Consider the following 27,829-nt stretch of genomic DNA (forward strand, 5'->3'; position numbering starts at 1 on the left):
AGTTCATGTAACCAGTATTTTTATTGGTACAGCAGATTAATTATAACAGACACATACCAGGCAAATGCAAAACAGTACACAAATCAATATGTAACAAAACTTTTATTGTCTACAAGTATACAGAGAACTGAATTGACATGGGTTCCAAGGCACAGCATCTTGAACAAGTGTGTATTAATAGGGGTCTTTAAAAGGGTAGTGAGGATGTCCTGCATCCCGGGGTACAGGCTTTCCATCAACCTGCAAGAATTAAAAAGAAAACACTTTTACATATAAAGTACCCTTTAAAATGTATTTGTTGGAATTCCTGTAGTAAAATTAAGTGCTATGTTGAACTGTGTATGCTGGCAAACTTACAGTAATTGTTGGCACAATGTAACGCCAACCTCTATTCAATGCAGTCACTTGACTCATTTCCTCAGGTTCAAGACTGAAATCGAATAGCTATAAATGCAATCAGACAAATTATTACTTAAACACATTACTTGAACGAAATAAAATGAAAACAAAGAAAAAGTCAACATTTAGAAACCTGGATATTCTCTTTGATCCGAGACTCTGTGATGCTCTTTGGGATAGTCACTACTCCTCGCTGAGTTTGCCACCTGCCAAATTATCAACAGACCATATAAACACTAGTAATGTAGTAATGAGTATCGAAATATACACATCTAGTGCCATAACATCAATGTACCTGATGATAATGTGAGCAGGAGTCTTGTTGTACTTCTTGGCTAGTGTAGCAATGGCTGGTTCCTCCAACAGAACGGGCTCTTCTGGATGCTTCCAGGCTCGGTCAGGAGATCCTAGTGGACTGTATGCAGTCATCACCAAACCCCGATCACGACAGTGAGCTAGCAACTCAACCTGTGCAAGGTATGGATGACACTCCACCTGCAAAACACTATGATTACTCTAAAAAACTGAAAAATCTAAACAAAAGATGCAACAAATGCACATATTCGTCTGACCTGCAAAACAGAAGGTTTGATGCTTGCAACTGATAAGATGTCATCGATCTGTCTGCTGTTGAAGTTAGAGAGCCCAATGGCCCTGACAAGACCCTTTCCCACAAGCTTTTCCATAGCAGCCCATGTCAGTTTATAGTCTATTTCGTCATACAGCAAGGTTCCATCCTCTTTTTTAGGGAAAGGGTTATCACCTTGTCTACAAAAAAAGATAAAGGACTTAACTGCTAACTGAGAAAAGGCGGAAAACAGTAAAAGGATATAAGACTATACCTCAAAGGATAGGTTACATGTTTTATTGCCATAAATTGTAAAATGAATGAACCGTGCAATAGACAGCAAAAGGCTCTTTGCACAGTTATAAAAATCTCTTTTAAAATGTTTTTTTTTGGTTCAGGTTTATTTCTTAGATGAAAAAATTTTAAAGGCTCACTGGAAGGCATATGGCCAGTGGATTAGGTAGAGGTCCAGGTATTCCAGCTTCAGGTCTTTCAGGGTCTTTAAAAGAGCAGGCTCTACATCATCTGGGTGATGTTTTGTGTTCCACAGTTTGGAAGTCACAAATACATCCTCTCGTCTTAAGGCCTGAAAGAGGGCAGTTTCTCAATTGACAGCTTTTAAAGGTGGATCCGTATTCTAAAATATATTTTTTCAAACAATAAAAGATTTTGTGCATTACAACAAATCATACAAGATGTGTTTGTGGCGGTTCCTTTTTAAAGTGTTTTTCAAAGCATATGCCAAGCTACAAATCTTCTTGCTATACTTACTTTGTCAGGCCCCAGCATTTCCTGAAAAGCTTCACCAATCTCTGGCTCGTTTGCATAAATGGGAGCACAGTCAATGTGCCGATAGCCAGATTGCAATGCCCAAATAACTGCCTGTTTTACCTGTAGTCCATTTAAACATTTTAATACACAAAACACATGCACATGAATTACAAAACAATAATAGCACAAAATACACCCACCTTTCCAGGTTCACTCTTCCACGTCCCTAGTCCCACAAGCGGCATCTTTCGTCCAGTGCTGATGACAGCAAAGTCATTGATACTCATCCTGTGTGTCTTTAAAGAAAAGACACGAAAACTATTTGAACAGTGTTCCTGGCAAATACAGAGTTTGGATGAAAAAGATGGAGCAGCAGGATATTAAATCTGTGCTCGCTGTACCGTAAAGCAATTCAGTCTCTAGCAACTTACAGAAATGTTGCAGATACTGTTAGACTAAAGCTAACTGTTCATAACTCAGAATCAGAGGAAGCGTAACCTCCTGACATGTCAGGTGACTTCCAACAGTTCCAACAGGATGCACATATTGTAAAAACAACCTGCACTGGCATTGTTGGGACAGAACTACATAAAATGAATAACTGAATACTGAGAATGTGTTTGAAACTAAATGCATTTGCATTTTAAAATAATGGCTAACAGTTAGTTCTTACATCATTCAGGTTCGCGTCCATGCATTATTGACACAACATCAACCTTTGCTCTTTCTCAATAAGCATAACACTACTAAACAATTTGCTCCAAATTGCCTAAGTTAGTTAGTACCATGAATCGCACATACATTTCACGTTTAATAACGTACCAGTCTTCGACAGTAAAACTTATGAGAATGAATAACAAGACGCAGAGCTCGTTGAAAAGGCTGCATTTCTCAGTATATAATCGGGTCAACTAACGTTAGTGTCATGTGTCGCAAAAATGGTTTGTTTTTTTCTGTGACGCAAAATGTTTTTTATTTATTCAACTACTTACTGTGCACGATTAGGATATTATATCTTCCCTACTGTACTATCCTATCCCGATTGATTATTCTGAAAATGTTCACTTATTACTTCCTGTTGGTGTCGTCGCGAAACCACACGTCAAAATAAAAGTCTTTATTTACGCCCACATTAAAATGTTTATTTAGCTCGTTTCAAGACCAAATATGTTGTTAGTCCATATATTTCAGACCTGACATCACTTTAACCTCTAAATTATGTTTTATTATAGGATGTACAAAAAACTGACTTCAATAAATGGTCTGTATCTCTACTTTCTTTAAAAAGTATAGGGTTTGCAGACAAAAAGCACCAGCTGTTTTTATTTAGCTAAATTACACATTTTATACTTTGCTGCCACATCTTAACCCAGCAAGTTATTTCAATTATAACTTCAAGATTTCACTTAATTAAATTGAAATGTTCCCGTCTAGGTCTTACAATTACAAAATTGACCTCAAATACTAAATCGGTTGTTAGGTCCTGCTTTAAGTTGTTTTAGACATAGCCTACTAAAAAATGAACATCTGTGAAAATGTACCGTTTCATTTTTGTCTTTATATTATCCTTCACTGGTAAAACTACAACACGTTTATTTTGCACAGTACAGTTCATTCAAGATGATACTGATAAAGTGAATTACACTTACAAACAGATGAAAAACAAAATTTCTTAAATTATAGCTGTAAATCAGTTAAGTGTATAAAACGGCATACAAACAAAAAACCCTTAGGACTAAATTGGCATTGGTCATTTACACAGACGATTGAGCTTTTAATGACAGAAATTGCTTTTTCCATACATTTCAGACTACAAAAATGTTATACAAAAAAGAAAAAAAAAGAAAAACTGAGATCACTCGTTTCCTCTTCGACGACTCTTATGACTCTTCTTAGACCGACTGTAACACAAAAAGAAACACAGCATTAAACAACCGGAAAAACAAGACAGTACAAAATAAAACAATAATTTTAAAAAATCAGTTCATTTATGCGAGTCTTGCCTTTCTGGGGATTTGGAGTGGCTGCGATGCCGGTGGCTTCTATGGTGACCTGATGGAAAATATTCATATTTTTATGAAATTTTAATTGTATTAATTCAATCCTCATTTAATCTGACCAAAAGAACCTATTTGAATTAAAAGCTCCAGTGTAGAGCAACATGGACAAAAATATTGTATACATTGAAATGACATGAGGTTAAGAATTTTTTTCAGTAAACTATTCTTTAAATATAACCATTACAACTCCAAAAACACTCTGCCTTGATTTTATTCCAAAATTTTAAATGGATCTTTAATTTAGAATTTTAACCATTTAATAATTTGTTGTGTGTACATACATTGCATATTTTGTAATAGCTTGGCTGTACCTGGAGATTTGGAACGATGTCTCCTGTCCCTGGATCTGCTGCGATGTCTACGGGGGCTTTTGCTGCGGTGGCGATCCCGATCTCGCTCACGTCTCGGTGATGGGCTGAATTAATCAGACAACCGCATTAATCGATTCATCAGCCACACATCTTAATAAAATTTTACAAAAAGACCATAATAATGTACATAACAAATTCAAACATTTTAGTTATGTATTTAACATATTGTTCATACCTTCTTCTTTTAGGTGATCTGCTCCTTCTAAAACATGAAAAAAAAACGAAGTCAGAACATTCATTTTTATTTTATATCTGTCATGACTGATATGATCAACTTGAAATAATACTGTGATAAATAATGTAAACTGCTGTGTAACATTTATGGATTCTATAATAGTAAAAACACTGTGCAAAATTGACAAGTGGAGCTTTAAATGACCTTCTGGGTGAGCGACTTCGTCTGTATCGTGGAGATGGAGATCTGCGTGGCCGATCCATATCTCTGTAAGCCCTCCTGTGTGGCTCTGGTGACTGCACTCTTTCCTGCTACAGTACCCAAGATAAGATAACGACATGAAACCACTAAGTTTGTATGTTTGTAGTATTAGCATGGATGAATTGTCACCATTGTGAGTTCACTTACCTTCTCTTCTTCCTCATCCTCCTCATCACTGGTCTCCACCTCATCCAGGTCTTCCTCTAGGGCACTAATGCGAGTATCCAGGAGTTCAGCCTCCTCCAAAACCTGTCTCTTCTGTGACAACAAAAACAAACATTCCCCTTAAGGTTGTGACGAGATCTTGTGGCATGAGAACACAATTTCGTTACTCAATTGGCATGATGGAGTGCTGGGCTCAAAACTGCTACCATTTTAGTTGCATATGCTCCCTAAATTTAACCTGTGCGACCTCAAAATATATTTGGGAGCATTTTTGTGAATGCACATTTGTTTTGGTGCGACCTGTTTTCATTACTGTACAGAACACGCTAATAACTGCACAAAGTATGTGCGTGCTGTGAGCTACAGTGACCGGCCCGGCCATTCATAGACAACGTGATTTTACATCCCGCTGTGCTACTTTCCCACCATCTTTCTATGTAAACACACGCTAGACGGACAGGTTTCAATGATTGCACGCGTCTGCAATATGGCAAGCCTTTGGTGTCACAATTACGCTATAGATTAAACGCGTTTACGTTCATGAGAGTGACAAATGATGTTTAATTAACAAAGTTTGGGAGGAGATGGAGCATATAATCAGCCAGGCTGGTCTACCATCAGTAATCACCGCATCTACCCAGCATTTAATCAGCCCGGCTGGTCTACCATCAGCAATCACCGCGTCTACCCTATCAGCTCAAGCAAGCACTCTTATAAATAGGAAAACCATCTTACCTGCTTCGATCAGCATCGATAAGTTTCGTTCGATGCTATGTCCGAGGATCTTTACAAGTAATAATCATGTCTCGGACGTTTCACAACAGCGTTGCTCATACACGCACACGCAAAACAGCAGCTTGTTTGCAATACACTGTTCTTTTTGCTTTTCAATAAATATTCCCAAACGAAAACCAAACTCTAAAAGGATTTCATTAACTCAGGAAGGACATAAGGTATTCAAGGGATCCTACAGATTTTAAAAGCGCTGCAGCCAAGCAGCGGGCCCGATCCGTAAAGCAACATTTCCACTTACATCTTCCTCGCAGTTTCGGGAAGTGATTCCGTATCCCCGCTGGTTTACGTCGCGCACGTCACCTCGTTCGTTCCCAGATGCAATTGCTGGCAGTACGCTAGCTCGTTGCTAACGCTGGCTCGCTGCTAGCTCACTGCTAATGAGACATGAGTGTTCAGACGCCGGCACCAGTAAACATATGCTAGTCAGGCTCGCAAGATCACCGTATTTCGACCCAATCCAATAACGATACGCTAATGCCAACATGTTAACATTTCAATGGCTGTACACCCATCTTCTGCAAAGAGAAACAATCATCTTGGGTGAAACAATTCATTCTGTCGTTCCATGCAGTCACTCTAATCAACCCCAAATTCTATGACTCATTTCAGTTACCTCACAATGTACGATGTAAAAACTGAGTTTACTATTGTTTGAACCGCCGAACTCGCTGTTACGCAAGAAGCTGGGTGAGTACAATCTTTTTACTTGAAATTACATTTTGCTTTATCCACTGTCATGCCGTTGCCACTGTTGCACTCAAGAATGGTATATCGCTGGCCAGCACGGGTGCACCTCCTCGGCGCCTGTGGTGTTCAACGAATGACAGTCAAACAACGTAAAATTCCGGAGATTAGTAACATAATCGGCACTTCCGAATGGGATTGTTGGTTAACTAAAAAATGTTTCTGTATCATATGGTAACTTGCTCACTCTCAGCGTCTCCCTGCTCGCACATAAAGCTAAGCATCATGCACACACTGGAATAACTCCTTCTTCAAGCACAGGTATCACTTACACAAGACTTTATCACTATCGATGTAAACTTTTGCAAACAGACCTTGTGCGTTCACTGAGGTGTCAGAGACATTTATACGCTCATAAACTCGCCATGCGAAACTAAACATCGTCGCATACCTGCCAGTCATATGGGCTCTGGGGCAGTCCCCAGCCAGAAGCGAAAAATCCCCAGACTTTTCAGTATCATATTCCGGCTACACAAGATGACATTCGACCACAACATGTCCAGTTCAAACCCCTGCTCATGAGAAAAAGCCTACGATCGTCAGGTCGCAGCAGCAGGCCACCTCAAGCCACCTCAGCAGCGCAAGCAAGCCACCAGCCAGCATGGGTAGCTCCACGGATTCCTAGGACGCCATGGACCACCCAGTCGAGAGATTCCAGCAGCTCATCCCTCCAGCCGCATTCCAGAGCATGGCTCCCGCCAACGCCCCATCAGTAGCTGACACTGCTAGCCACCCAAGCTATGCTAGCTTGCTACCACCCGGAGCCCCGGCTCATTCATACCCCTTCCCCGCCCCAGGCTCTTGACCACTAGCGTGAGGCTGCCTCCGCTAGCGACTCAGGCGCCGGTCCCCGGACCTAACACAGCCACTTAAGAAGCCGCTGCTAGCGCGAGCATGCCTCCGCTAGCCGCTCAAGTGGCTGCCATTCCCTCCTTTCTCTCTTTTCCACAGGCCCGTCTGCAATTCTCATTGGCCACAGCATCAGCGATGCCCATGCCAGCCAACGCACTGGCATGGAACCGCCTCCTGTCTCAGGAACCATCAGATCACAGATTCTGGCAGAAGTTCAAGCTGCTGGTGCCCAAACTGGTACCTCTCTATTCAGAGCTGATCTTCCAATAAACCACCCCCTGAAAACCCTCCTCGATTCCTCTCTCAGCTCCATCATTCAGGCCGTCTCCTCTAGGACCCTCCGAGCAGATCTCACCGCATGGAAAAGTTTCAGGTCTTTTCACCAGGGGTACAACATCCCCTTTCCCGATTTCTCTCATCACCATCACCTCATTCATCTCCTTCCTCAACATTTCAAAAAACCTTCAGGCCATTTCAATAAATCTTCAGGCCAGCTCAATTAAAGGATACCTGAGCGGAGTCCATTCTTCCATAAACTCATATTCAACTCTCAATCACCAGCCATAGCAAGCTCACAAACATCTATGATCATCAAGAGCATCCAGAGAACCCAGCCCACCTGTCCAGACGCCAGGCAACCCATAACCTCGGAAATACTAACCAAATGCACCTCTACCCTCCGCAAAGGATACCACTCTAGGTACATCGCCTGCACACTCAATGCCATGTTAATCTAGGCATTCTTCGGTTTTCTAAGATCCTCTGAAATCTCCACCACATTCACCTTTAACCCCTAGTCCATCCAATCAGTAATCGATCCAGAGACAATGTCATACTCCATCAAGCAAAGCAAGACTAACCAAACCAGGAGAGGCCATTTCGTCTATATTTTCAACCTTCAGTCACCAATTCAACCTTACCAAACCCTCCAAGCCTACCTTCACTTTAGGAAACCCCAGACCAAAGCTGCATCAGATCCCCTCTTCGTTGACGACTCCAACCGCCCGGCCACACGCTTCTGGTTCCAAAGCACCTCAAAGATGTACTGCTCCAATCCGGCATCCCAGCAGACCAACTCCTCCTTCGCCCAGCACAGGTTCGAACCTCCACAACCTCAGCAGTCAACTCCCCAGCAGGAGACCTCACTGCTGCAGCAACCGCCTCAGCAATCACTAGAGCTTTTATCTCAAGATCTGTCGCTCCAGACCACCTCCGCAGGGGCCAGTGCCCACAACTCAAGCGTAGAAGCCAACATCGCCGCAGCGACCACCTCCACAGAGGCCAGCGCTTCCATCTCAAGCATAGAAGCCAATATCACTGCAGCGACTGCCTCCGCAGAGGCCAGTGCTTTCATCTCAAGCGCAGAAGCCAATATCACTGCAGCGACTGCCTCCGCAGAGGCCAGTGCTTTCATCTCAAGCGCAGAAGCCAGTATCGCCACAGCGACCGCCTCCACAGAGGCCAGTGCTTCCATCTCAAGCGCAGAAGTCAGTATCGCCGCAGTGACCGCCTCTGCAGAGGCCAGTGCTTCCATCTCAAGCGCAGAAGCCAGTTTCGCCGTAGCGACCGCTTCCGCAAAGGCTCATGCTTACATCCCAAGCGCAGAAGCCAGCATCGCCACAGCGAACGCTTCCGCAGAGGCCAGCGATACCATCTCGCGCTCCGCCGCATCAGACATCACAGCTGAAGCCAGCATCGCCACAGCGAACACCTCATCAGAGGCCAGCGCTTCCATCTCAAGCATAGAAGCCAGCATCACCATAACGACCACCTCCGCAAGAGGCCCTTGCTTCCATCTCAAGCATAGAAGCCAGCATCACCGCAGCGACCGCCTCCGTAGAGGCCAGTGCTCCCATCTCAAGTGTCGGAGCCAGAGTCACCGCAGCGATCGCCTCCGCAGAGGCCAGTGCTTCCATCTCAAGTGTCGAAGCCAGAGTAGCCACAGCGATCGCCTCCGCAGAGGCCAGTGCTTCCATCTCAAGCGTCGAAGCCAGAGTCGCTGCAGCGATCGCCTCCGCAAAGGCCAGTGCTTCCATCTCAAGCGTCGAAGCCAGAGTCGCCACAGCAATTGCCTCCGCAGAGGCCCGAGCTTCCATCTCAAGCGCAGAAGCCAGCATCGCAGCAGCGACCGCCTCCGTAGAGGCCAGTGCTTCCATCACGCGCTCTGCCGCACCAGACTTCACAGCAGAAGCCAGCATCGCAGCAGCTTTCACCCCAGCAGGGGCCAGTACTTCCATCACGCGCTCTACCACAGCAGACGCCCCTTCTTCAGCCGTCTCTGTGTAGAAACATTCTTACCACCGGGGACACCCACGAAGCCCTGCCTGCTCCAACTGAATCAGACATGTCCATCATCATAACCTCTAAATGCACGGCTCTCAGCCACCTAAGCAACCAACACGCTTACAGGAACCAACATCCCACCACTCCAGCAGGCACCCTCATTTCATCGTCTCAGCCTCAACCGTCCCTGGAGGAGCCCCTACCCCAGCTTCCCGTATCCTCACGAACACATCTCCCAAGGAGCCCTCATCCTATCATCTCTTCCCGAACGCAGGTCACCACCTCCGCAGCGCCTAGCATCGTGTCTCGGGGGGTTATGCGTACTCCGGCTGCTGTCCCACTTTATCATGCCTTTGGGGGGTGTGCTCTGGGCTCGAGCCGGTTCCGAGCTCGGCGCACTTGCCCTGGCCAGGGTAGAGTGCTTCGAGTTCGGATAGATCCGGCAGGCTCGGAGCCCGCTCCCTGGACAGCACGCCAAATACGCATAAACCTTCATACCCATGCTCTATCATTATTATCCCTGCAACATCGCTGCTATCTGCGCAGGTGAACTCGTGAATCACACATTGTGAATTATCAAAGACGCGTTCAGAGAAAGCGAGCGATGCGTCGCAGACGCCTGTGAAATGTTTGACATGCTAAATATATGCACCTGTCGGTGACTCAAAATCCTGCTGTGTGAAATGAGTTCTGACTGAAACATACATCGGCGATGACCTACAGCCAATGAGAAGGCAAGATACAAGGCAAAATGAGGTTCAGGGAGGATACCACAACATCAGCAAGCACGGCTACCAATGTCGCACGAGAACTCTGATATCATGCATCACTTCTCGCATGCGTTTGGTTGTGAAACGTTGTTTGCGAACCAGACAGTTGTCGGCGATTCTGACCTATTGTAAAGTCATGCAGTGTGTAATCTCCTGTCGCCGATCCATCGTTCAAAGTGAACACTGCAGCAACTGAATGCTACCCCAGATAGTCAGGCAGTGTGAAAAGAACAGTGATGCAAGGACTTTGAAAATCGGGCAATGTGAACTCGGCATTAAAGAGAATGCAGTTTACACTGGTTGCAAATTTTTTTTTACTTTTAACTCTGGCTGACCTTCCTTATACCAGGAATGATTTCTGGTGTTGGAAATTAGCTAATAAAATATTTCAACCCATTACTTTTTTGCTTTTCACGTAAATGGTTAACTGGGCAGTGGGCACTATATGTAATGTAATAAGCAGGATAACGTTACATACAATGGGATTGAAATGGTATAATTGCTGACCACGTTGTGTAATGTGTAGCGTTCCTTTAGAAAGCTAGCAATGATATGTTTAATGTTAGCAGAAGTAACATTGCGCTCATAATAATATCCTGTAAATTCCAAGGCATTCCTACATGACCTGTGGTAAATTCTCTGGTCTGGCTCAGTTCATCAGTGATTGGGTGAGAAAACTTCATATTTACTGGCTGTGGAAATCAACGGGAGGGGCTCATTACACAACAGGCAAAACACTGTAAATAACGCGCGCTCCGTGCAACCAAAATGGCGTTTTTTACACCGTCACATGGCAAGACAGCGGCGCAAAAGTATCATCTGTCTCTTACATATGTGCAATGTAAGCATAAAACATGATGTGTTTATGTAGTTTTAACTGTTTCTCTGAAGGCTATGAGGGTTCAGTCAGTGGAGGAAGGAGGATTGACTGTGTGATATGATCGCCACCTCTGCTAACATGAGCACTAGGCAAAATCAGATAGAGAAAACAACCACAGCTCTTTACTTAAAGCTACGCCTGTTAAGAAAACAAAAGCATAAATGTTGTGCAATTACTGCCTGTCATTTGAGTTTGTGACAAAACATTTTGCAGTGTTTACATATTGTTTATTACTGCATAATATAATTCATTAAAATAGAAGTTTAATTTGTTTCATAAAGTACAAGTTGATTTTATAATGCCTACATTTTTTTGCATTTTGTGTTAAGGTGAATAAAAGACAATAAAATACAATTTTCCCTATACATTTCATCATTGAGGATTTCTTTAGAAAAAGTCAAAAAATCTTGCCTCGTTCTCGTGAACCCGGTCTCGTGTCTCATCTCGTCTCTTGGGATACGTGTCTAGTCATACCCATTATAAACCCATTCTTTTTAATTATATGATCGGTACCAGTTTCCTTCACTAAACTTCCTCAAAGACCTCCAAAGAAAACCAACAATACTAAATGAAGTCCAACCAACCTGAAGTCTGGGGAGGATGATGTCACACATTCGCTCTGCATGAAGAAGCTCATCTATGAACTCGTCTACATGCATCACCTCAAACTCTTAAGTAAAGAAAAAGCATTATTTGTAAAACATTTTTTTTGTGCAAGGACCAGACAGCAGAATATTGAGCTAAAAGGAAAATGCTCACCTCCATTTCTATTCTGGGTCTTGATTTTTCTGTAGTCATTGTATAATGGCTCTAAATATTTGTAGCAATCCACTGAAGTGCCAGTCAGACGCATGTACATTGCTCCAAGCAAACGAACATACCTAGAAAAAATAACAGATGAGCAACGAAAACGCCAATGCAAAGTGTGAATGGCGAAGTGCACATAAGTAAACTGAACACTAACTTAAAATCTTCGTTCTTGATAAACTCCACAATGATGTCCTTTTCAGGCTGGATCTGGAGCATTTTCAGGGTCAGACATATGAATGGGGTCGGCTTGATGTTTCCTCCAAATACTCCACCAACAAACTTCAGTTCCATAGCTTTGTCCACAACAAGCTCAGCTAACGTTACACACGACCAAAAGAAAAACACAAAGTTTAGCTTCAACATGATATAGGAACCTAGGAGGTAAACATTAACTTGTCGTATTTACTATTTACGTCACTGTAGTTGGTCTCTTTTGTAAATACTGCTTAAAATACTATTACAGTAATCAGTAAGATCACCACAGTAAAAATATTTTACCTACCTGTAAGTCCAAAACATTCCTCTTTCCAGTACTTGGACTCATAAATACGTGTCCTTATAATCTTCTCTACAAGATACTGGGGATTTGTTCCGTGTATACTGTTCGCATCTTTAACTGTTCTATTAGCCATGATTAAAAACAAACGTAAACGAATGAACGGAGCGCCAATGCCCCATGGAGTAATAAAACGAGAAGAATTACTTCCGGGGAAACGTGCATCACTTCCGTAAGGTCAAGTGGGAGGGGACTAGTTTTTCCGATCCAATCAAATACTCGTCAAAGGTCATCTGCGCGCGAAATACTGGTGTGCGTTGCATGATTGTAGTTTCTGGCTGTTTTGTAAAATGTGTTTAACTTTATACATGTTTTAGTTTCAGCGTTTCTGAGTATCGCGTGTACGCGCGTTTAATATTGGACATTTCTACCATTGCAAAGGAATTTAACAGTTGAGGTAGAAAAAACTTACTAGTGTGTGTGTTTAAAGTTGTACGGAAAGTGAACTGTAGAGCGATTAATAATAACCATATCTAACATAACCATAATCCGCTTTTGTTTGTTGATAGGAATGTTAGTTGGCACTTATGGTGATTAGATCTTAATGTGGCTGCAACTAGTAATATCTTGGACAGTAAAGTTATTCATGTCAGTAAGTTACGTTAACTGTTAAAGTGTTGCTGTACAGACCTCATACGTCTGATCTGTACCATGAGCCGCTATATCACAAGACAGAGAATGAGAAGAATTTACAGATGGAATGGAGAGCCAGTTGGTGAGGACAGAAAACTGAAAAGATTGTACCACGAGTAAGTCCAAAAATCATGTTTTGGTGATGTGCGTCTTGATGTAAAAGTCCGAAATTTCTACGTCAAGTTTTTGAGTATGTGCAGTTCTTGGCCTTTTAATCGATGACGTCAATGTTGTATTTGCCAACTAGTTGTAACCAAAAGTAGTAATTAATAAGACAGAAATGGTTCGATCGTTTCTCACACAGATCCATGACCATTTCTGTGGATGGAAGGACTGAAAACGCAACAGTGTCTTTAGGCCAGTACATTCTTATTGAGGGAGATTATGACGACAATCCTTTTGTGGCCCAACTTCTCAAACTGTACTATGATGGTAGGAGTACCTCTTATTTTATCCAGAATAGATGGATTTGCATGCGAGTCTTTGTTGATCAATTAAACATTTATGTCCAGATTCAGGAAAAAAGAAGACTGCTCTGGTCCAGTGGTTTGTGCGGATGTGTGAGATACCTCAGAACAAACGAAAGCTCTTGGGTAGAGACTCTCATCCTCAAGAGATATTTTATTACCGCGACCGCTCGTGTGATAATGAAGTGGATGCCGAGACCATTCTTTCAGCAGTACAGGTGCAGACTGATTTTCCACGTTGAAACCTTCTGTAGATGTTTTTTGTTAAATAACGTTTTATTTATACATTTTCTTTTAGATCGAGTATGTCCCTCCTGAAGCTCCTTTCCCAGAGGGCAAAAGCAAAGACATCCTGTTTGTCAAACTCTTATGGGATACCAAAGCCTTCCGAGCATTGAGCTCTGAGATATTGCAACCACCTCTGAGCCCTAAATCTCCCCCATCGTCATCACGAGGGCCTCCGGCTCGTGTTCTTCCTACCCCGGACCTCACAGTAATGAAGCGGGCCATGTCGGTCCCCCTCACCCGTGGCAGCATGAGCACCGGAAAAATCAGCTTGGAGGCGGAGTCTCTTCATTCGGCCTCCAAACTCTCCGCGGCTAAAGCTCTCAGTGCAAAGAGGAGAAGCAGGGCCACCTCCGGGCCCCATGTTCGCAAGAAACTTGACTTGTGCAGTGAGTGGCATGCTTTATTCAAATTTGCATCAGACCAAATTGCTGGCATATTCTGAACAGATGTGTTACTGTTACTATATGACAGGTCTGAGTAAAAACATGACCCGAGATGATGTTCTGGAAGAGATTCTTGATGAACCCAAAGGGACGGGGAAAACACTGACATCCAAGTTGAATACTTCTCCTACGGGCCGCATTTCCATTTCTATTAGACTGACTCCGCTCAATGAGCCTATCTCTCCAGCTGCACAGGAGAATGACGGAGAATCCAAGTACGTCTTTATGCTAATTGCTTACATTTACTGAAATGTGATATCTGGGTTCATCCAGTTAAAACGTTTGACATGTCATAGCTGACTTTTTCAGATGGAAGTTGATTTAAATACTCACTTCAACTGTTTTGCCCTTTGCACTAATCCGTTTAGTTAGAGACCGTTGTATCTCATTCTCATGCAAAACTGTAAGTAGAGTCTGGTTATGTAAGTCCTGCTGCCCTCCTGGTACATTTTTCAGGCTACAGCCTCTTGGGGAACCACCACTTGGCACAGACAGAACTCCCCGGAAGAGGGAAGCGACCCCTAGGAAAGCAAGTCTAAGAGGCCAGACGTAAGCTGCACTCTTCCTCTGTCCCTCCTATTTGGGTGTCGGGCACAAAGACACAGGGGATATAGACTTATTGGTCTGGATATCTTTGTCTGTCATTGTCAGACACAGGATACAGTGTGGGTTGTGTCACAGTAAAAAAAGAAACTCTGCACACGTTTAATTCAGGTCACTGGTGGCCCCTGCTTCACTTTCTGTTTGTGTAGTTGTATTTAATTTTACTTCGAGTACAACTAACCGAAATTTGTTACATCGAATGTCGAAGCAGGACAAGAACTCCATCCAGGAGGAAAGATTCCACTGCACTTAAAGAGCCAACTTTGGCAGCTCTGTAAGTACTGGAGGTCTCTCCTATCTTATTCTCTGGGTTGTTACTTTTTCCCAGCAACAATATTTGTTCTTTTTGACCACTAGGGTGTGCACTTTCTCTATTTTAGAGTTTATTAGTCAAGATGTCCAGTTTCTTAGACTGATATGGTATCGCATTTGTTTCTTTTTTGCCATGTACTTGTACACAATTGTTAGAGCCGAAGAAGACCATGAAGATTCACCCGTTCTGACAGCTGCCACTCCTCGATCCAAGAGGAAGTCTGCTCAGGTTGTGTCCTCACGCATCAGAAAGCAGCTGTAAGTCCATGTTAGAGCAACATCTGTCACAAAAGTATTAATGCAACTCAACACCACAGCCATATATGCTTATTGAACATTTTATATGAAAAACATGTGCTTAATAATAGCTTCTTCGTCCCATTTTCAAAGGTTGTCTACTCTGAAAAGTGATTTAGGTTTTTTAATCACAGTATAATTTCCATATTTCCATTTGTCTTATCCATAGTTTTGATGACTTTACTAATACAAATACATTATGTAATATAATAATAAGTTACCCTAAAATTTTTGTGATTAGGGGCTGCATTTTGAATGATCTTTTTGAATTGATGTGAAGGATCAGTGATTGGCCAGTCAAGTTATCTGTTTAAAACCTTGTCTGGTGTGTAATATTGTCTTTTTAAGAAATTTGCTGGGAAACAAGGGTGACCTGCAGTCAGATGGTGAAGATGACGATGATGACTGCTTTGTACCTGCAAAGATTGACCTTCAGAGCAGCAGCGATGAGGAAGCGGAGGCAAATATCGACAGTGAAGATGAACTCGTGGTGAAGAGGCGCAGGGGTTCCTGGACACCACGCTCAACAGAGAAAACCCGCACTTCTGCGAGGACTCCACGTAAAACGCCTAGCAAAAAGGTATCACAGATTTGTCCTTTTTACCATTTCTCCCTCATGCTTTCAGTTTTGTGCCCTTAATTGGAGTTTTTAGCTTCAAGATATTCCTTTTTTTTTTTTAAATGTAACTGTAGACTGCTCCAGCCACTCCACGCACTCCACGCACACCACGTCACGCCACTCCCAGCATTCCCAGCAGGAGTGCGCCAGCCAGGAAGCCAGGGAACGTTCTGGAAGAAGCGCGAGCACGGTAAGCATGGGCCAGCAAGTTTCTCAGTGTAGGTTCATGCAGTCTCTCTCTCTCTCTCTCTCTCTCTCTCTCTCTTTCTCTCTCTCTCTCTCTCTCTCTCTCTCTCTCTCTCTCTGTGTATCTCTGGGTCTGCTTTCCTACATTAATCTTCACTCCATGCACAATAATGACAAAACAAAAAACTTTTTTTTGATTTGTGATGACTTTGTGCAAATTTATTAAAAATTATAAACTGAAATAAGTACATTGCATAAGTATTCCTACCCTTTTCCTCTGACACTTGAAATTTAGCTCAGAAGCATTCGTTTTGCTTATTGATGTTTCTACACTTTGAGTGGAGTTAACCTGTGGCAAATTCAATTGAATAAGTATGATTTGGAGCGGCACATACCTCTCAATAAAAGGTGCAACAGCTGAAAATGCATATCAAAGTAAAAACCAAGACATGAGGTCAAAAGAACTGCCAGTAGAGCTCTGAGCCTCAATTAATCCTCAATGAAAGGTTTGGAATCACGAGATCTCTTAGGGCATTTTCAGACTGGGCTTGTTTGCTGCGGTCCGAACTTGAGAGGGATTGTTCCCGGCGCCCCCCGCAGCGTTGGTTTGGCTTCAGACTCAACTTGATTCTGTCGAACCCTGGTGCGTTTGCGTTCATCTTGCATCATCAAAAATGTGCACTGCGCATGACAGACAACAGAACACGGATCAATATATTGTGTTTTTATTAATTTGGAGCTGTTATGCGCAGCAGAGTAAATTACATTTGGGTTTACTGTATGTGCGTTGCATGCAGACGGCTTTCTGCTGCTTGCAAACAGACTATTTTGAGGAAACAGTGGATTACCATTGACCTGCGGCTCTGATTCCACTCGCAGTGCTGAAATACGATGCAGCCTGCACTCTTCATCAACATTATCATCTCTTGATAAGAGAAGGAAAATCATGTTTGATTGAAATACATCGTAATCGGCTTATACGCGGCTTAAACGCAAGCGCAGGTCACTTTACTTCCTCATCAAGTGCGCACCCGGGTCCGTGTTGCTTTTCATATTCATGCGAACACCGCCACAGTTCGAGAGCAACCAAACTCGGACCACCTCCTTCAGGTAGTCTCTGGTTCGGTAGCCAGGTGCGCATCCGGGTTCGCTTGACAGCTTTCACATTAGAGAAACTTACTTGACCTGACCTCCTTTCAAAATTGAGCCATCGATGGAGCAGGGTCTTTGTTAGAGCGGTGACCAAGAAGCTGATGATTACTCTGGTTGAGCTCCATGATATGGAGATGGGAGAAACTTACAGAAGGACAAACATCACTGCAACACTCCACCAATCTGGGCTTTATGGCAGAGTGGCCAGACTCAAGCCTTTGCTCAGTAAAGATACATGGAAACTTGAAATATGCAAAAACGTGGTTCAACAATTTTTCAAACTGTCAGAAACAAGATTTTCTGGTCTGATGAATCTCAGTTTCATGCATCATGTCTGGAGAAAACCAGGCACTGCTCAACACCTGTACAATACCGTCTTAACAGTAAAGTGTGGTGGAAACAGCATCATGATGTGGGGGTGTTTTTCAGCTGCGGGGACTGGGGCATTTGTCAGAGTAAAAGAAAAGCTCAACAGCACAAAATACAGAGATAATGATCATTAAAAACCTAGCCCAGAATATTCAGAACCTCGGACAGGGCAGAAGGTTCATTCTCCAACATGACAATGATCCTAAGCACACAGCTAAAACAATACAAGATTGGCTTATGGACAACTTCCAATGTCCTTGAGTGGCCCAGCTTGTGCTTGGGCTTGAACCCAATTTAACATCTCTGTATAAACCTGAAAATGTCTGTCTACTGATGATCTCCATCCAACCTGACAGTGTTTGAGAGGATCTGAGGAGAAGAATGGCAGAAAATTGCCAAATGCAGATGTGTAAAGCTTGTCACATCATACCCAAAAAGATTCGAGTCTGTAAAGGTGCTATAACCAACTGCTGAGTTAAGGGTATGAATACTTATGCAACGCACTCGTTTTATTTTTTAATAAATTTACAAAGTTCTAAGTCACAAATCTGTTTTATGTTTTGACATTATTGTGCATGGAGTGTAGATTAATATAAAAAAATCATTTAAAGTAGTTTAAGATAAGACAGCAACATAACAAAATGTGAATAAAATGAAGGGGGATGAATACTTCTGCAAGGCACTGGAAATATATTGTTATTGTTATTTTCCTTTGTATATATATTTCCGGTAACACTTCAGTATATAGGCGGCATTTTCTCACTATTAACTAGTTGTTATTAGCATGCCTATAGAGGGTATGCACGTGTCGTCACTTTCCCATGGGAACACGCCGGAACGCGCCTGCTTGAGTGGTAAAACTCTGGGCAAAATGAATGGTTACAATATCAGGAAACGCAATTCCTCGCAACATTTGAGTGTCTAAGAACACCTGATTCCTTTGTAAGTCATATGTAGTCGTATGGATCACCGTCGAGTGCAGCTGCTTGTAGTTTCAGCAAATAATTGCGCGTTTTAGTCCCGTTTTTTTGTTCCTCCTATTGAATGCAGCCATGTTGCCTTAGTTTTACCCCTCAAGGGAGCGTGTCCCGGCGTGTTCACGTGGGAAAGTGACGTCAATGCCTCTATTATTGGCATAATGGCTGTTTATTGGCACATATTCTGTATGACCAATATTCTGTCCTACCCAATACCTAAACCTAACAACTACTTTACTAACTATCAATAAGCAACAAATTAAGAGTTTATTGGGAGAAAAGTCGTAGTTAATGGTTTGTTAATAGTGATTATTGCCCCCTATACTGAAGTGTGACCATATTTCCTACATATATTTTCTATATTCTCCTCTATGTTGCAGAGTCTTTGGAGTGTACCAGATGAACATTTCACTGCAAGTTGTACATGGTACCAAAGTGTAGGGAGTGATGTTTAAAATTGATGATGCAACGCATTGCGATGCACTGGGATATCGAATCGAATCGTTTACATAATAATCGTAATCGAATCGTGAGACCAGTGACAATGCACACCTAGTATTTTTGTGTTGAATATGACATTTTGAATATGAGAACAGATAGACATTTTATCCTTTTTCCCTTATGTCCGTGTGTTTGCTACAGGTTACATGTGTCTTCAGTCCCAGAGTCTTTGCCCTGTCGAGAACAAGAGTTCCAAGACATCTACAACTTTGTGGAAAGTAAAGTCATTGATGGGACCGGAGGGTAAGACTGGAGGGTCATTCTGGTTTAACAGACTGTACCAAAGGGTCACCAAGTTCATTTTTGTCTTTCTCCTTCTGCAGGTGTATGTATATCTCAGGTGTTCCTGGTACCGGTAAGACTGCCACAGTCCATGAGGTGATCCGGTCCCTTCACCAGGCCTCAGAACAAGACGAGATCCCTCAGTTCCGCTTCATTGAAATCAATGGGATGAAAATGACAGACCCTCATCAGGCTTATGTACAGATACTGCAGGTCTATATAATGTTGCCCTTTTCACCCCCTCACTTGATTTGTCTTTGTTTTTAAATGTGCTATTTAATGCGAATTTGTCGATTGGTCTTGTTTTTAGAAACTGACTGATCAAAAAGCAACACCTGACCATGCTGCTGCCCTACTAGAGAAACGTTTCAGTGCCCCAGCACCCAAAAAAGAGACTACTGTGCTTCTAGTCGATGAGGTGAGACCTCAGTTACAAACTTAATATGCACACATACTCCTTGAAAATATCCATCGACCTGCAAACAGTTTGTAGCTGGACGTCATATCTACTTTCAGCGCTATTTTTGTCAAGTGTTTGATCTTAAATATAGCTTTTTTCCCTTTAGCTTGACCTCTTGTGGACCCGGAAACAGAACGTGATGTATAACTTGTTTGATTGGCCAACCAGACGCAATGCTCGCCTGGTGGTGCTAACCATCGCAAACACTATGGATTTGCCTGAGAGGATCATGATAAATCGTGTGGCCAGTCGATTGGTAAGCAATGACTGAAATGTATTGTGATGTTAGAAAAGTGCATTTTGGATACGAGTAGCCTGTAGTAAATGCTTGTCCACTTTGTAGGGTCTGACAAGAATGTCCTTCCAGCCATATACCTTCAAACAGTTACAACAAATCATCACATCAAGACTGAACCGATTGAAAGCCTTTGAAGAAGATGCTCTACAGCTGGTGTCAAGAAAGGTTGTGAAAGCATGTCATTTCCTTAAGATCTATTGGAGGGAGAGGCCTTTTTTTCTTAGACTTTGGGTTTTCAGAAAGAGTGAACTTGTTTGGGTTGCTTACTTTTTGGGTTTCTGTGGCTAGCAGGTGCCTCTAGAGGTGTTTTGTTTGTGGCAAACAGATGTTTGTATTAAGTATACAAATAGTGCGTTTCCGAATCTGAGTTTCATGGTGTTTATGGTCTTTTAGGTAGCAGCACTCTCTGGTGATGCACGACGTTGCCTTGATATTTGCAGAAGGGCCACTGAGATTTGTGAGCACTCTGCTGGTCTGCAGAAAGGCAGTGGATTGGTTGGAATGAGTCATGTGATGGAGACTTTGGATGAGATGTTCTCCTCTTCCTACGTCACAGCCATTAGGTAAAAACAATTGTGTGTCTATGTGATTGTGTACACATTGCTGAAGACAGACCTCCTTGCTGAAAGATGATATCTAATTTATATTCCATTTCAATGTTATTACAGGTGCGCCTCTCTTCAGGAGCAGCTCTTTTTGAGAGCTGTTATTGCAGAGTTTCGCCGGCTGGGTCTGGAAGAGGCCACTTTCCAACAGGTAGTTGAGATAAACAAATCACACAGAGCAAAATATCTTAATGCTATTGATTCAGATGAATCTGGAGTGTTGAATCTGAATGAACTGAATGCAATTACATGTTTAGTTACCAAAAGGATTTTCATTTCATTTTTCACAGGTGTTTGTTCAGCACCAGGCTCTGTGTCGTGTGGAGGGTCTGCAGCCGGCAAGCGTGTCTGAAGGATTGGCGGTCTGTCAGAGACTTGGTTCTTGTCGTTTGCTTCTCCTTGAGGGCAGCCGTCTGGACCTGCTGCTGCGTATCCGACTCAACGTTAGTCAGGACGATGTGCTTTATGCTCTGAAGGCTGACTGAAGATACTTTGATGGCTCTGGAAAACAGCCTCGTTGCGAACCTGTTTGGAGCAAGTCCAGTTTTCTGGACATTCAGGGAGCAGATTTGAAAGTCTCATTTGGTGTTTCACCTCTGTAAATGGCTAGAACTTGACTTTATGAATTGATCTGAGATTTTGTCCAGCATTTTCTGAATAAGTCATAGCTTTTAACGGTTAAAGTTGTGCGTGTGCAGTCCTACAAGTAATACGTTTTAAATGTGCCTTAAATGGCTGACAGTGTTTGTACCCATTCAGATTATGTTGATCGATTCTCGGTTCACACTTCTATTTAAAATTTGCACAGAATTTTAAAACATTTTATTACACGAGCAAAAATCACACATTTATAATTGAATACCTTTAAATGTACAGAACATTGATTTATTCATATTTTACGTGCGTTTTGTGTCGTCTTCATACAATAAAGCTGTTTACTCAAAGTCCAAAATATGAAGTCATGTGTCATAATCATTACACAAAGTGTTACAACAAAATATAGAAAGCATAATTACTGAAGGTACAATCAATTGTAACCAAAGCATATAACGCTGTTAAAGAGAATTCACCCATGAATAGACATTTTGGTAGAACTTTCTTTTACAGTCCTGTTTCCCATGTACATACTGTGTTCTTATTACAGTAAATATAATAACTGGGTAATAACTAGGTACTAATCCTGAACCTACCCCTAAACCTAAACTTATACCATGTAGTTAACTTATACTACGCAGTACTTTCTTAGGTAAGGACACTTTAAGTACACTATAGGCACACGTATTGTAAAATGAAGTGCAACCGAAATGTTGTTGTTTTTTCACTGACCCTCATATCATTCAAAACCTGTATATGACTCTATGCTATAGATATTTTGAGTGTCTGTATAATGGAATCAATGGGGGGGGGGGGGGATTGGGGTGAACTTGTTTGGGTCCCTTAACACTTTATAAATAAGGCCCCACACACTCTCTGGTAACAGAAAATAATTTTGACTTGATACTCTGTAAAAATGACGTAAAACACATCTACAGTCATTAAATGTTTCTTTTAAGAGCATGCTATTACTTTGGACTGTTATTGATGTCCAAGTAGATCTCTGCTGTTCAATATGTCTTTGCAAGCCATATGATTTTAAAGTTAGCTGTTTCACACATTACGCAAATGTTCCCACATCTTTACACAACATTGACCTACTACTGCTATAGCAGTGTTCCATTTGGTCAACCTCATCTGTAATTCAAGATACACAAGACAAACTTATCTCAGGCTTTCACTGCCATCTGCAAAAGCTGAGTTTTTTTATTTGTGTGGGCTAACCCAGAACACTTAAGATACAATGTACATCTTATCTTAAGAAGGCTTAGTTATGACCGATTAAACCCTTACTCTCCATTTGTTATACAGGCTCTCGCTGTTATCTCCAAGTTTGTATAGCGACGGGCTGAATGATGTTCTTGAAGCTCAGGTTGTTCAGACAGAAGGAGATATGAATGGTTAAGAATATTGGTGGTGGTTTCTAGAGAGCGGCTGCAGTTGAGTTTTTCAACAGTCAAATGAGAAAAAGCAAGATCTCTGTACACATAGTTATTCCCTTTAAAGCATGGGATTGTATCGTTGTTTTTTAAAAGTACGTAATCTTGTGCAATCTCCAAATCCTCCACAAAACTCTCCTTTTCACCAACCAAGAAGGCCTGCTCAGGGACTGAAAGACAGGTGGATACCTTACATGGTTTTCCTGCAACCACAGCTTCTGATAGAATCTCCACCACTGATGTATAAGTGTCATCTTCACATTGCTTGATGTTGATTGTTGGCTCCTGATTTGAAGAGAATATAAATGGGTGAATATGAAAACGGTGTATTTAAAAAATCTAACTGACATTGTTACTGTTCTCAAATTCTAAATGATCAAACATGATATCAATTACCCAGTGTGATCCATTGAAATCTGTCAGGATGCTCTCTAACACCTTGTTCAGGTTCGGGACTGATGGCCACAGAGTCTGCTTGACCTTACTAATGGAGAAAATTCAGAGTTAATTTTATATACTTTTATAATCACATTAAAGGAATAGTTCACCCAAAAATATCAAGTCGGTCATTTCCCATCTCATGTTGTTCAAAACCTGTGTATGAATGTTTCTATTGTGGGTCCCAAAATGTGATACTTTGAGAAATGTCTCATTGGTTTTGTATACACACAATGTCAATGGGGGCCAGCGTTGTTTGGTTAAAAACATTCCTTAAAATATCTTATGCGTTCTGCAGAAGAAAGAAAATCATACAGGTTTAAAATGACATGAGGATGAGTAAATAATGACAGAACTGTCACTTTAATGTTTTTTATATATATATATGCATGTATATACAGTATATACTCTATATTATAGCTCACTCATAAGAGTGTCAGAGTGACTTTGGACTGAATTACCTGAAATATCTGGAGAACAAGGAGATGCTTGCAAAAGCCATGATAAGTAAAGCCAGTGGTAGGCAGATGATGAAGATCCAATCTGTGTTGAGACAGAAATAGTTATAGAAGCTACAGACTTGTAGTGTGCGATGCATTTTGTGTTTCACCTTTCACTGAAAGGATTCCTACCTTTGCCTGAAGGTAAGTGGACAGTGAGAGGTTCCGTCCAGTCACTCCAGTATCCACTATAGATCGATCCATCAGGCCGTGCTTTGACCTGGATGGTGTATTCACTTCCCTGTTGGACATCCAAACATGTGCTGATCTTGGAACTGGGGACTGTGAAAATCTACCACAGAGATTGGTTTGAATGTGTGTTGAATACAGTTATTTCTCTGGTATTTCATTCAGTCACTGCCATGTTGTTTCATATCGTTGTCCATAGAACATGAAAGTAGATGTTAGACAACTTCAATCAGTATTTACTTTCATTGTACAGAAAAAGATGCAATGCGAGTGAATGGTGAGGCTGTCAGTCCCTAAAATTCTGGCTTTTGTGTTCCACAGTCATATTGATTTGTCGCAATATGAAGGTTGCTAAACAACGACAGACATTTCATTTTTTAGTCAACTACTGTATACCTCTAAATAACTGTTAAATTAACTAACTGTTAAATAAACCTCTAAATAACTAATACATGTTTTTGTATTCCCCTTTTACAATGCATTGTCTGAATGATTAATATAATTTTAAATGGCTTATTTCATGTAATTCACTCTCACCTTCCACCCATTGTCTCCTTGAAGTTTATACTGGATCTGGTACATTAGATATTGAGAAATCATCATTAGGGGTGGATCCCAATTTAAACAAAGCCTTCCTCCTTCAGTTTGTGCCCACAGTCTTCTTGGAGGCTCTGTTTGGACTGTCAAAACCAGAAAGACAAACTGATATAAAAAGTCCATCAGAAAAAGTCACTATCATGATGATTTACAACTAGTAAAAATAGTATTTTAAATATAAAATAAGTTAGGTGAGTAACATTTACAAAATGTAGTGGCAGGCGCAAATCCATGGTGCAGTGACCTTGATATTAATACCATGGTACTTGTTTGGTCAAAACTGAAAAGCAATAGTTTACTCGATGCACGTGATTTCAATATTTGAATTGATTAAAAATAACATTTTTATTGTGAGTTTAAAATATATTTGGACATCAGATTCTCCTTGACTTTGTTTTTATCAAAATTGTAAGAGTTTATTTGAAAAAACAATTTAAAATGTTAAAAAATCATGTTATGTTATCATGTTTTTATTGTGTTAGTCAGATGTATTTTTTTGAGTTACTATTACTTAATCAAAACAACCCAACTGCAGTTTGATTGATATTAACTGCAATCCAAAATAAAAATAGTTAGAGTTAACTCTTCATTTCTCCTCACACTTACTGGTGCTGTTCATACTGAACGTCTTCATGTAAAAGGTTCGACCAAATTGTTCTAAACCAGTGCTGAGATAAATCTTATAGACAGTGGACTCTTCACCATACAGCACACACTGACTGACAGTGTTGTGCTCTTCTGAACACACCTTCCAACTGCCCCACGAACTTCTGAAACACAAGCCAAAACAGACAAATGAAAGTAAATAATGTGTAGCAGTAACAAAATGTGTTGCACACAACATAAAAAACAATACTTAATACCTGTTTGTTTGCCTGTAATGTAGGTTGTATCTGCCCTCATATATTTCTGTACTCCATTCGCATAATAATTGGTTCAGATCAGCAGTGTGGCACCACAATTGTATGTCATCTGGAAAAGTTGCCGGAGTTCAGGTGACTGGATGTGTAATCGAATACGTGTTATATAACAGAACATTAACTTTTCATACTGTACTTTATCAAGGGTCATTTTAAACTTTGTTGATTTTAACCCTGTGAAAACCATTTTACCCAAGATAATGAAAGCCTGCTATGAAGCCCAAAGCAATATTTGCCTTATGCCTGTGTGCAAGTTGTAAAATCTTTTTGGAGCCACTGTAAACCACAAATACTCTCCTCATCTCTTACCTGAAGATTGTGGAACCATAGCAGTTACATTACTTGACCAATCACTCCAAAACCCTTTTACAATCCTGACTCTCATTTGCATTGTGCAGTTTTCTCCTGGAACCAAAGAGGTGAGCTTATGAGACGACCCTGACACCTATGAGGAGCAAACACGCATTTTTGGGGTTAATAGGCCACTTGTATAATGCTTACACTGTATAAACAACTGTATTTCAATGGGTCTATGTGTCGGATTTACCAGTTCTTTGCTTTTCTGTTTTGTTTTAGAATGATAACGAATTTCATATTGTGCCTTTTCCCACAATTGTTTTGGTGGTTTCCATTCAACTAACATCTGCCCAACCTCTCCAGTCGGGCGGAGCGTTATATTTGAGGGAGGATACAGAAGAACTTTGTGGAAGACATAAGCATATAGATTTTATTTTTATACGAGAACCGTTGCTTATAAGTGCTCATTTAAACACACTTACGTTGGATTTCCACACTGACATTGCGGTTGTAGACGGTTGAGCTGGTGTCAATATCTATAACTCTTATCTGTGTCTCGATGAACAGTAACACATCGCTAGGTGGGAAGTCGCAAACATTTAGGACCTCTTCGTTCTTTAAAAGCTGTTGTTTCACATCACACCTTCTTTCTTCTTCAGAGCTGTTTAAGACAAACATGTATGTTTTTAGCAGACCACCATATAGACTTTTAGTATGACTGTGATGCTTCAGTCTCCTTTTAGAAGTGTCTGGCATTGTCGTGTTAGATAATGTTGTCTACCACAAGGAATTACTTAGAAAAGTGCAAGCCCCTGTAAACACTGTACAAAAATATTTCTGAAACTATTGATACTATTCAAAATGGTGTGAAATATTAAACTTTGAAGCAATTTAAAAAGGTGTTACCTTTTTCAAATTTAAATCTAAAACTTTTTCAAGAGTAAATTCTATTGATTGTAATAAGACGCAAACATAAAGCAGGCTTACCCCTCAAATTTGTAGAGAAAATAAAATGATTTTCCCACTGTTGATTCCCAAAAGCAAGTGAAGCTTTCTAAATCCCAGGTAAAACATTTTGGGTTCTTATCTGTATCCAGGAGTGAAATTTCTGGAAAGGAGGAAAGCTTTACATTGAGCTACAAAACAAATAAAAAGCAAACCCCCAGAAATGTGGAGATGAAAGTGTTTTTATATTTACAAGCAAATAAAACTAAATAAATAAAATAAAACTGAAAACTAAGTCTAATATGAACATTTTAACCAAATATGCATTTGTTTTCAGTGTATCATATCTGCAATCAAAGTAAAGAAATCCTGAATTCTTAATATATTGTTTACAATTTACTATTCGGTCTTATTGAGCAAATTTAACTGACTGTATATTTCACAGCTATTTTAATACCAGGAATATATTAAACTTCATTAAAAAGCTTTAAAAGCTAACACAAATGGAATAGTCAATGAAAAAATAATACAATATAATATAACATGATCAACCCATCAGCCTACCTTGCACTGAGAGGTCTAAATGCACCTGACTGATCAGACAAGAAAGTATCCACCAGGTGAGCTTTGGCTCCATTATGTACACAGGTGCTCCACACACATCACTTTTTTGAAAGTGTTTGTAAATATCTTTATGTTAAGTATGTTAAGTTTTAGGATGGGGCGGGGAGGTTGGTAGGTGGTCATTTGTGGGGCCCAATACAAAAGGAAGTGGTTGTATTGGGGACTGAGCCAGGCACCCGGACTAAGTGCCTCCTTCACACGTAAATTCACATTGTGCTTATACTGCTAACTGATAAAACTGTAACACAATAAGGCTTTAAACAGTGTCATGAACATTGAACAATGTACACTACTGAACAAAGTATTGTAGGCCTATATATTATTTATAATTAAG

The 27,829-nt window shown here is 41.1% G+C and overlaps 4 protein-coding genes across 10 annotated transcripts; 1 reads left to right on the plus strand and 3 right to left on the minus strand.

Moving 5' to 3' along the window:
- Window positions 1–83: 83 nt before the first annotated feature.
- On the minus strand, window positions 84–2,853 carry akr1a1b (aldo-keto reductase family 1, member A1b (aldehyde reductase)). 4 transcript variants are annotated; one of them, XM_057338476.1, is made up of 9 exons: window positions 2,731–2,853; window positions 1,939–2,034; window positions 1,739–1,858; window positions 1,402–1,553; window positions 972–1,167; window positions 695–894; window positions 533–605; window positions 358–444; window positions 84–240 (listed from the first exon to the last, which is right to left on the minus strand). In XM_057338476.1, the coding sequence occupies exons 2-9, from the start codon at window positions 2,023–2,025 to the stop codon at window positions 175–177; spliced, it is 981 nt and encodes a 326-aa protein (XP_057194459.1). In that variant the 5' UTR covers window positions 2,026–2,034; window positions 2,731–2,853; the 3' UTR covers window positions 84–174. The 4 variants fall into 4 exon arrangements, with proteins under 4 accessions (XP_057194459.1, XP_057194460.1, XP_057194458.1 ...); XM_057338477.1 differs by having other exon boundaries at window positions 1,939–2,073; window positions 2,731–2,837; XM_057338475.1 differs by lacking the exon at window positions 2,731–2,853 and adding an exon at window positions 2,561–2,724.
- A 423-nt stretch (window positions 2,854–3,276) lies between these two features.
- On the minus strand, window positions 3,277–12,595 carry prpf38a (pre-mRNA processing factor 38A). Its single transcript, XM_057338478.1, has 10 exons — window positions 12,407–12,595; window positions 12,059–12,218; window positions 11,854–11,975; window positions 11,679–11,764; window positions 4,753–4,863; window positions 4,549–4,655; window positions 4,345–4,371; window positions 4,110–4,213; window positions 3,742–3,790; window positions 3,277–3,639 (listed from the first exon to the last, which is right to left on the minus strand). Exons 1-10 carry the CDS (start codon window positions 12,534–12,536, stop codon window positions 3,594–3,596), a joined length of 942 nt encoding a protein of 313 aa, XP_057194461.1. The 5' UTR covers window positions 12,537–12,595; the 3' UTR covers window positions 3,277–3,593.
- An 81-nt stretch (window positions 12,596–12,676) lies between these two features.
- On the plus strand, window positions 12,677–22,169 carry orc1 (origin recognition complex, subunit 1). 3 transcript variants are annotated; one of them, XM_057338801.1, is made up of 19 exons: window positions 12,677–12,857; window positions 13,089–13,209; window positions 13,398–13,525; window positions 13,606–13,778; window positions 13,859–14,234; window positions 14,320–14,506; window positions 14,748–14,840; window positions 15,106–15,168; window positions 15,363–15,464; window positions 15,852–16,083; window positions 16,197–16,312; window positions 19,449–19,550; window positions 19,631–19,802; window positions 19,900–20,007; window positions 20,156–20,305; window positions 20,393–20,512; window positions 20,741–20,910; window positions 21,016–21,103; window positions 21,243–22,169. In XM_057338801.1, exons 2-19 carry the CDS (start codon window positions 13,112–13,114, stop codon window positions 21,435–21,437), a joined length of 2,673 nt encoding a protein of 890 aa, XP_057194784.1. In that variant the 5' UTR covers window positions 12,677–12,857; window positions 13,089–13,111; the 3' UTR covers window positions 21,438–22,169. The 3 variants fall into 3 exon arrangements, with proteins under 3 accessions (XP_057194784.1, XP_057194783.1, XP_057194785.1); XM_057338800.1 differs by having other exon boundaries at window positions 12,677–13,209; window positions 21,243–22,168; XM_057338802.1 differs by lacking the exon at window positions 14,748–14,840 and having other exon boundaries at window positions 12,677–13,209; window positions 15,103–15,168; window positions 21,243–22,168.
- A 176-nt stretch (window positions 22,170–22,345) lies between these two features.
- Window positions 22,346–27,591, minus strand: mpl (MPL proto-oncogene, thrombopoietin receptor). 2 transcript variants are annotated; one of them, XM_057338804.1, is made up of 12 exons: window positions 27,436–27,591; window positions 26,914–27,034; window positions 26,409–26,587; window positions 26,177–26,328; window positions 25,939–26,074; window positions 25,573–25,681; window positions 25,316–25,479; window positions 24,650–24,792; window positions 24,056–24,164; window positions 23,885–23,966; window positions 23,382–23,469; window positions 22,346–23,270 (listed from the first exon to the last, which is right to left on the minus strand). In XM_057338804.1, the coding sequence occupies exons 1-12, from the start codon at window positions 27,506–27,508 to the stop codon at window positions 22,836–22,838; spliced, it is 1,791 nt and encodes a 596-aa protein (XP_057194787.1). In that variant the 5' UTR covers window positions 27,509–27,591; the 3' UTR covers window positions 22,346–22,835. The 2 variants fall into 2 exon arrangements, with proteins under 2 accessions (XP_057194787.1, XP_057194786.1); XM_057338803.1 differs by having other exon boundaries at window positions 24,056–24,215; window positions 27,436–27,589.
- Window positions 27,592–27,829: the final 238 nt, after the last annotated feature.

The sequence above is a fragment of the Triplophysa rosa genome, linkage group LG7 (assembly GCF_024868665.1).
Source record: "Triplophysa rosa linkage group LG7, Trosa_1v2, whole genome shotgun sequence".
Lineage (NCBI taxonomy): Eukaryota > Metazoa > Chordata > Actinopteri > Cypriniformes > Nemacheilidae > Triplophysa > Triplophysa rosa.

Coding starts and splice junctions, on each gene's coding strand:
- orc1 (XM_057338801.1), top strand. CDS start 13,112: ATGAGCCGCTATATCACAAGACAGAGAATGAGAAGAATTTACAGATGG. Junction 19,551..19,630: donor GTCATTGATGGGACCGGAGG/GTAAGACTGGAG, acceptor CTCCTTCTGCAG/GTGTATGTATATCTCAGGTG. Junction 19,803..19,899: donor CTTATGTACAGATACTGCAG/GTCTATATAATG, acceptor TCTTGTTTTTAG/AAACTGACTGATCAAAAAGC.
- akr1a1b (XM_057338474.1), bottom strand. CDS start 2,626: ATGCAGCCTTTTCAACGAGCTCTGCGTCTTGTTATTCATTCTCATAAG. Junction 1,859..1,938: donor GGAAGAGTGAACCTGGAAAG/GTGGGTGTATTT, acceptor AATGGACTACAG/GTAAAACAGGCAGTTATTTG. Junction 1,554..1,738: donor AAATGCTGGGGCCTGACAAA/GTAAGTATAGCA, acceptor GCCCTCTTTCAG/GCCTTAAGACGAGAGGATGT.
- mpl (XM_057338803.1), bottom strand. CDS start 27,508: ATGGAGCCAAAGCTCACCTGGTGGATACTTTCTTGTCTGATCAGTCAG. Junction 27,035..27,435: donor TTTAGACCTCTCAGTGCAAG/GTAGGCTGATGG, acceptor CCTCCTTTCCAG/AAATTTCACTCCTGGATACA. Junction 26,075..26,176: donor AACAGAAAAGCAAAGAACTG/GTAAATCCGACA, acceptor TGCTCCTCATAG/GTGTCAGGGTCGTCTCATAA.
- prpf38a (XM_057338478.1), bottom strand. CDS start 12,536: ATGGCTAATAGAACAGTTAAAGATGCGAACAGTATACACGGAACAAAT. Junction 11,765..11,853: donor GACCCAGAATAGAAATGGAG/GTGAGCATTTTC, acceptor TCTTTACTTAAG/AGTTTGAGGTGATGCATGTA. Junction 3,640..3,741: donor CACTCCAAATCCCCAGAAAG/GCAAGACTCGCA, acceptor TTTGTGTTACAG/TCGGTCTAAGAAGAGTCATA.